Source organism: Ciona intestinalis, chromosome 11 (assembly GCF_000224145.3).
Source record: "Ciona intestinalis chromosome 11, KH, whole genome shotgun sequence".
Lineage (NCBI taxonomy): Eukaryota > Metazoa > Chordata > Ascidiacea > Phlebobranchia > Cionidae > Ciona > Ciona intestinalis.
In genome coordinates, this window is record NC_020176.2 from 3,658,713 (window position 1) to 3,667,179 (window position 8,467).

The 8,467-nt window shown below is 38.3% G+C and overlaps 3 protein-coding genes across 3 annotated transcripts in view; all 3 read left to right on the forward strand.

Moving 5' to 3' along the window:
- Positions 1 to 1,372, forward strand: part of rel1 (protein) — a 9,544-nt gene extending 8,172 nt beyond the window's left edge. The window contains exon 9 of the mRNA XM_018813868.2: positions 1 to 1,372. Coding sequence (XP_018669413.1) covers positions 1 to 63 — 63 coding nt within the window. The 3' untranslated portion in view covers positions 64 to 1,372.
- A 562-nt stretch (positions 1,373 to 1,934) lies between these two features.
- Positions 1,935 to 8,467, forward strand: part of LOC100178686 — a 16,472-nt gene continuing 9,939 nt past the window's right edge. The window contains exon 1 of the mRNA XM_002125832.5: positions 1,935 to 2,548. The gene's annotated coding sequence lies outside the window, so the exon portion shown is untranslated. The remainder of the gene's footprint in view (positions 2,549 to 8,467) is intronic.
- Positions 2,707 to 6,074, forward strand: LOC100185885 (transcobalamin-2-like). The gene is made up of 8 exons (XM_002130236.4): positions 2,707 to 3,219; positions 3,279 to 3,480; positions 3,700 to 3,827; positions 4,077 to 4,235; positions 4,447 to 4,687; positions 5,045 to 5,175; positions 5,524 to 5,761; positions 5,820 to 6,074. Exons 1-8 carry the CDS (start codon positions 3,156 to 3,158, stop codon positions 6,004 to 6,006), a joined length of 1,350 nt encoding a protein of 449 aa, XP_002130272.1. The 5' UTR covers positions 2,707 to 3,155; the 3' UTR covers positions 6,007 to 6,074.

An 8,467-nucleotide genomic window follows, 5' to 3' on the forward strand; every position in this document is an offset into this window, starting at 1 on the left:
CCATCGACCAACAACGGCCCTACACAACCCATTGAGAACGAATACCAACAGATGTCTCCTTAGCCTGCTTTCTCCACCTCCAACACCGCTCCTACAACTTCTAACTTGCTAACCCAGTCAATGACATTCTCCCAAACAACTATGCCCCTGGACGCTACCAGCACTGGGATATTATCCCCTAACCATACGCCGCAGCTGTTTAACCATCAACAACACCCAGTTATGTCCCCAATACATCCTTCGTCCCACCAGCCGCAGCAGAACGCAGTGAACATGCAGCGAATGGACATGAACCTCCCTGGTCAGCAGCAGCGATTCCACCCACAGTTTTCCGAACCCACCCCCTTTGGAACCAACAGCAACAATAACCATTGCATCGAGCAGACGAACCCAGGAACTTTTGCACTATCCCCCACTCAAAACGACCACAACGTAGAAAGCACCATCATAAGCACGTTCCTTCAAAATCTTGAAACTGTGCAGAGATAATGGTCATACTTTCATTGGAAATCATGGACGAATGATATCAGCACCCACGTCGGGCTCTTCAACGTGCGTTTTCAGTCCAACTTGAGAGCAACTCTTTTCATTGTGTGTTCATTAACGTTTTATTATTGCGCCGTTCCAGTGGTTTAACACCGTTGATCACATTTCAAAATAGAGCTGCATAACTCTAGTCAACTGAAATTCGTTTGTTTTAAGATATCACGTTTTTAGCTTTTTTGAACTTATTTTTATCATTTTTAACTACAATAATTCTGGTGAACTGTTTACAGAAATACCATTGCAGCAACTCTGACGTAACAGCAAAATGTTTTTTTTATGCTAAAGTTTTACTCTCTTTACCCAGCAGCATGCAACTTGAAAATATAAAATGTCGATTTGGCCTCTTTTTGGCCAATCACATATTTCCAATTTAATGTCATACGTCTATATTAAGTCAGCATTATGGAACCTGCTCTGAAACTTATCTTATGTTGTACTAATACTATTCCTATAACCTTCAGTAGTGTGTTTGAACTATTACGTAGCAACCGATGTGTTTGGGAACCTTAGCGTTATTTGCTCCTGTATTGAGCCATGTGCTCCACACACAAGTACTAATTCCGCGTAATTCGGTACTCCAAAGGGTGACTATAATATAAAGTAGATTTCATAAGTACAAATGGTAAAGGTGTTGCTGCCATACTTCACCCAACAAACAATATGTTGCCCCATTATCACCAAAATCACATTATGTTTTACATTGTACGTCGCTTAAAGTTTCTCTTGTTATTGTACAGTTGTTCCATTTGCCGCCTTGCTCTTCTTATATCCGCTTAAAGCGCTAAAATCTTTCATAAAACATTGTAAATAAAGAAAAGACACCGACTCGTGGGATGCTGAACGTCAAGTTACGACTCTTGGATTTTATCAGTGACTTTAGAATAGTCAGATTTATTCAGAACGTTTATTATAACACGTAAGCGGGTACGAGATTTATGAAACAGGACACCAGTGTTAAAAGCTCCGTTGTTGTCCGCCATGTGAGGGTAAATAGGCTTCATTCATTTATTCATTTAAGGCACAATGTTATAGGATGGTGCTTTCATTGTGGGCGTATGTGTCCTTGGGCAAGACACTTAACGGCAAATACTCCAACCCAGTGGTCACTAATGGGTTGTCTAAATTATCAGCCATACATAAAAAAAACAAAAAAATAATAATTACCCACAAAGTAACATACATGGTAACTCGTAAGCTGGCACGAGGTGTTAAACCCGTGTGATAACGACTGTCGTTTTCCGGCCACGCGAGGATAAAGTAAGTTACATTCATTCATTCATTCATTCATTCAGGATCGGGAACTTGCTTGCGAGTTACGAATGTTGATTTTAAGTTAGGTAAAGGTTCAGTTTAATACGCAAGTATATGTGATATATTCACAAGCGTACAACCGCGTCAAGTGAATTTATTTCGTAGAATTTAAATCATGTTTGCACTTAATATAAAGCATTTGAATTTTTAAAGCGTGACGTGAAATACATTAAGAAATACTGGATTAAACACCCGATGTTGCCACAACTCGACGACGTGTGTGTTCCTGGGCAAGACTCTTATAACGATAATTGCTTGAACCGACAGTGATCTTAACATGCTCTTGATGCCTTTGGCTGAAAACCCGCTGCTGGATACTGCAAATTACTCGAAGCGGCAACGTGCACGTAATTAACGATCCGCTGTGCTATACTATAGTCAGTTGTTAACTGAAGTCATGCGTGGAAAAGATTGACAGTCTTTTCACAAGAACTCGACTTGTGCATGATATTTAGACGTTAGAGTACCAGAGTTCAATTAAAACTGTTACATGCATACTGTATAGCAAAGTTATTGTAGTAAGTTCAGAATCTGGTGTTATGTCCAGGTTTTATATAATTTATCGTTCTATGCAAATTACGAGTGAGTTTTGATTAATTTTGAAGTACATCTAATGTGATGGAAATACGTCTCCAGCATCTGCTGTATGGATGTTCGGATCATGAAAATGTGATGAACGTATGATGACCTGGTGAGTTCGTGTTCCAATCGGCAGAGTAAGCGAAACCACGACTATTGTTTCTTGCTTTGGTTTCGCTTGCCCATGCTCATTTAATCATGTTTAACCATCTAAAGGCGTGTGTTTTAAGTTATGTTGGTTGGGCTTTGGGAAGATTACTATTGAGTGAGATTGGTCGCGCAAAAGGTTTTAGATAAACCTATGTGTATACACGCTAGAAATCGTGTTTGCAATCAATGCGGTCTATATGCTCTGACATTTTCCGGTTTGGAAACTTTTTGCTTCGAGCGTTTGTTGGTTGGACTCTTTATTTAAACACTCGTCACCACCGAACCGTGACGATTGCGCTATAATTTCAATCAGTGCTGACAAAGGTGTTTGTGTCAATTATTGACGCGCACTCAGGGAATCAGTTGCACGCGCTGCGTCGCCAGGTTGCATGAACTGTTTACATGCAGAGAGATAAACAGGAATAATTTAGTGTCTGTGAGAAAGTTTATGAAGAAATACTTGGTATTATGACAGACACAATGAAGAATGTGTAAATTTATTAAAGGAAGTTAAAAAAAAATTCCAGACTTTTTAAAGTTAGAATAGAATAAATTAAATCCCGCAAGAAATGAATGTTTTGTATCTGTTCGTTTGCCTTTTGGTCAACTCAGCAAGCTGTCAAACTGTGTGTGGTACGTATTGTGTGATTTATGCGCATGCGCCGTATAACCACCAGACCGACGTTTTATAGATGGAGGGCCACCTAGTGCTGTGATTGAGGCGAAAATCAACGAGGGCATTGACCGCCTGATGGCGCTGCGGAACCAGGACTGGGGTTGGGTGAATACACCACAGGCTGTGCTTGGTTTACAACTTGGACGACCCGGCTCAATATTCGGGTTGAACATGACTTTGAGTAAGATAGAAACAGAGATTGGCTCCCAATCCAACAGGTAGGTATTTGAAAGTGTTTGGGATCAACCGCAAATATATTAACCGACGCTTTTATCCATAAGGTATTTTAACTACTGTCGTTTTGCTGTTAAATCCCTAAACCGCTGTAAAAAGTATTCATTAGAAAGCGTGGCTGGTAAACCCAAAATATATATAATTTTTATCACTCGTGGTTTTAATAAGACGTTGCCGACAGTTTAAATGACTTTACTTTACAGAAACGTTGGGAAACTTGCATTATATGCGATGGCATTGAAAGCGATCTGTGAAGATCCGTCGAATTTCAGAGGAATAAATGTTATGCAACTTGTACAACAAGCAATGTCGGCCGAGTTTCGTTCGCAAAGTCAATGAATATATTGTGTTATAACTGACTTTTATTGTATTTTAATGTTAGTAGGGTGGGGGAAGATGGAACAACTTTTAATTCTATTTTCTCGTCCCACTTGGTAGTAAACAAAAAATTTTCAAATAAATATAAAACTGCATTCTCACGACTCCCATATAGACCATTGTTAATTGTTTAAAACACGATCGGGGTATTTAAATATAATGTTTGGTTTGTAAGCTAAACTTTAACATTATGCATGTCCAGATGGGACACTCAACAGCAAACCGAGATCACATTGGTACCAACTCGCGCTTGGATTTCAAGCTCAATGTGTGTTGGGTGATTCCATTGTTCCAATACACCTGTCAAAATTGATTCAATATCAAAACATGAACGGAAGCTTTGGACATTCTTCCTCTGTCGGTAACGATATTTATTTGGTTTATGCGAAACTTAGAGAGTGGACTAATTTTCGTAGTGTTAATTTAGCTTATTAAAACCGGTTTTTGATTTCCCCCTTTTTCTTTGAATGCTGTTGCTTGATTTATTACACCGATAAAAAGTTTAACTAGGGATTAACCAGTTCCAACTTTTGACTGGTTTCTGTTGAGTGTATAAAAAAATACTTTCACAGACGTCACGTCAATGGCTCTGTTGGCATTGTCTTGCGTCCGAGACCGAAATGAAGTTGCCGACACTCCGATATTGGCATCTAAAGTTAACCTCGCGATTCAAAAAGCGATTGTATTTCTTGGTCGGTCAGTTATTTCTGACAGAAACAACGTTTGGTTTGGAAACAAATATTCCACTCCTGGTGCCCTCTTAGCGCTAAAGGAAGCAAACAGAGATGGGGGTCCTAATATACAATACTGCAGGTAACTCTATTATCTTCGTATTTCTACCAACCTGTTTTCTCTTTTTTATATTTTATTATACGTGGATAAGATCTTACAGACCGCAGTGTGGCGCGCCTTAGTACCTGGGATTTTAGGCCCGAGTTGGCCCATCAGTGTCTTGCCCAATACCATCGCCTAATATACAATGCTCCTTTAGAATCGCTGGGCTACTGTTATATGATTCTGTAATATTCTTCATTTACTACCAAATAGTAGGATACAAGAGAAAAAAAATGGGCTATCTTACTCCAACCCGCTATATTTTAATGCATGCTGGTGTCAACCGAACACATTTATGAAACACATAATATATTTATATATTATTCCACATTATAGTCACGTCGTGGAAAGCATGTTACGACAACCGTTGGCCGAGGAATTTTCAGCAGCAGTTGCGCAAATGCTTCCTGCTTTGAATGGGAACAGCGTGTTATCGTTGATGGGAAATGTTACTTGTCCAACACCAGGTAATTTAATGTGTATTCTAAACTAATTTTAATTTTTGTATTGTTCTGAGTAACTGAATCAGTTATAACAACCTAATAAAAAGTAAGGTTTAACAGAATTCAAGTTTTTATCCCATTTGGATGTAAAAAAACGACTATAGGCCGTTCTTAGTTATATAAAACACGATTGGGAAATATGGGACATAATCAATGTTCTTATTTTACCCCACTGTACTATATAAACTATTAATGTATATACACGTTCACATGAAAACAATTTAACAAAAATCGCCAAAACATTTTATTCTACTATTTGCATTTACTTGTATACGACATTCCTCTTTAGTCAAAACTCCATTTTTTATCCAGACCCGATTCCTGACCAATATCAACCTGCCGATGTCACTAGTTTGGTACATAGCTGCAATGACTTTCAACTTGGAAACTTTTTCCAAGAATTCTTTAAAGTTCGAATCAATGTCCGACTTTCAGTTATAACTCCTGACACAAACCAAGTCCCGTATAATGTAATTGAGGTTCCCAATGTGGAGAAGGATAATACATTACTGCAGGTTCTCCAACAAGCTCAATGCAACACAGACATAGAGTAAGTAGTATAATTTATACTGGAGAGATACAATCAAATTTATTATGTTTTGTTTTAGGTTTGAAACGCTAAATACAGCCTGGGGTGCAATGCTTGTTTCTGTCAATGGCGTACGTGCTAATCCTAACAAACGAGAATATTGGGCTCTAGTGGATGGTAGTTCTGGTTCTTTTTTGCCGACAGGTGTCAGCACATACCGGCCTTCCGATGACGAGCACATTGCGCTTAAATTGGCGACCTGGTAGTTTTGTTCAAAGGCCACAAATGCTCATTTTACTATAAATACAATGAACATTAAAAGCACTTTGCTGTAGAACTGGTATCTGATTTTAAAATCGCCATTTCTGGCGTTTTTGGAGCCGACCGGTCGGCTTTGCGACTGTTGCTGGCAACAAAATTAGGGGTTATGCGCGTATGTGCTGTTTTAGTCATTACTGTAGCCCAGTTAACACACGCACAGCGAAAATTGCAGGTAAATATGCCATGACTGCTTTTAGTTAACACTGATAAGCAGTATAGACGATGTGGATCAAAAGCCAGGACTCGCGGTGGGCGTGCGCGTGGAATTTCCGCAGCCTCATAGTGGCAAGTGCGGTTTGGACGATTCGGCAGAAAACTCCGTCGCTGGTTCAACCGGTCGTCGTTTATATACTTTGTAATACGAGGTAATTACAATGGGCGAATTGAGTACAGGAATCCGGGCGGGCATCGCTACTTTATCGCAAGGAGCAATTAAAAGCGATTTTAAAACAAAAACTTAACCGCCATACAATGTATAACCAAGTGGAAAAAGTTTCTTGCGGGTTTCCGTAGCCCGCAAGATGGCAAGTAATGGTTAAATTGATTAGATTCGTATTAACCTGGTGGTTATTAAACATTTAATCTCGATCCAGTCATTGTGACGTCATAGAGTATGCGCGATAGTCGCGTCGCAGATGGACGGGCTAATTTCATTCGTAGGTAGCTCCGTGCTCGTAATTATAGTTAATTATTCTAATTATGGTGCGCGGCAATCAGCTCCATGCTACCGCACAGGTCAAAGTACTTGATGTTAATACTGAGCCGTAAAACGTGATTAAACCCGAAGAATATCTAAACTTCATTGCCACAAATCAGTACTTTTCAACATATTTTACTACCACGACCTATCATACACATTACTACAACCCACTATAATCTAACACCGACATTTAAAATTTTCGTTAGGTCGATTTTAATGTATTTTTGCCTATGTAACAATAACAAGAAAATTACTCACGTTTTTGCAATGATAAGTTATTATTCAGTAACTTTAAAATATAATGTTCTCTGAATTAACTCTAATTTTTTCTTATTGAACAACCTTTTTTTCTAATATTAAAATATTTTCATATATAATTTTAAAGATTTGTCCCGTTTTATACAGTAAACATTTAATAAAACTCTAAAAACCCTTTCTAAAAGCCAAACAAAAATGAGGTTTTCAAACCAAAACAATTATATTTTCCAAATAATAGTGGGATAAAAAATCACAAACAAATAACTCCTGTTTTCCTCCGAGCCTAAAATAACGCTTGTAAATTACCCGATGATACTTATGTAGATACGGATTATGGTGACGTTATATTCCTAAGCGTAATTCCCCGACCAGAAACCTTGTCCGGAGCTTGCAAGCTTAATACGCCACAACACCACATCAATTATGATTTCCAAGAAATTGGAATTTTAAGTCAGTTCTGCAGAACAAGACATAGTAGGAGTTGCAAGTATAAGAAGACAAATACGAAAGTCATTTCTCAATCAAACATTCCAAGAAAAATACTCCATGGTCTTCGACACAATAACATGTTTGTGTATTTTTCATAGTCAACGTGACGAGAAACTCTCTTAATGTAGATAAACAGGAGTCAACAAAAGTTTCATCTGTTTTTGTCAATTAATCTCAACTCAATATTATGATCGGAGTCAAAACCAAATTAAAACGCACTGAAATTGAAGCCATGTTTAGCGGTCCAATTAAAGTTAACCGTGATGTAAATTAGAAAATAATGTCAGTCATCCGGTTAGCAATTACGAAGCTACACCGCATTTAGTTTGTGAAACACGTTAAACTTGATGGGTCGCTCGCTGCGTGTTAACTGCTGGCCAATGTTCAATTAGAACCTTAATTCGGAACGGAATATTAACTTGATTCGATCCGTATGTTTCAAACCAACTTAATGCTCGGAATTGGCGTTCACCCATCTACGCGGATTTAATAAAAAATAATCCGATTCAATGATGCTCTTACAGCAATGCTCATGTCGTATTGTACGAGTTCTGTACAATTTCTTGCAGAGCCGGATTTCAGCCGTGTAACCCACCGGAACGCTGTCCCGGATGCCCGCCAAATATTTCAAATTTACCAGAATAGAATTCAAGGTATTTTAAAACCAAATCGCAATAAATTTAATTGCCTTTTCACCTGAATTAACTTATAGTTTCGGAAGTTACGGTTTAAAAAACCCGGTTCTAATTCTGTGCAAGATTTTAACGAAAAGTTGGTGCGTAACATATATTTGCTAATAAGCCTCTTTTGGGTATATACTTCGTGGAAAAAGCCCACATAAGACATATAAACTATACAAACATGCACGAGTATCCCCATGACCGCCATAGGACTTTAAATAAATTTAGAGCTATATATATACATTTCGCTATGAATATCGATTTAAATAAATACTTACT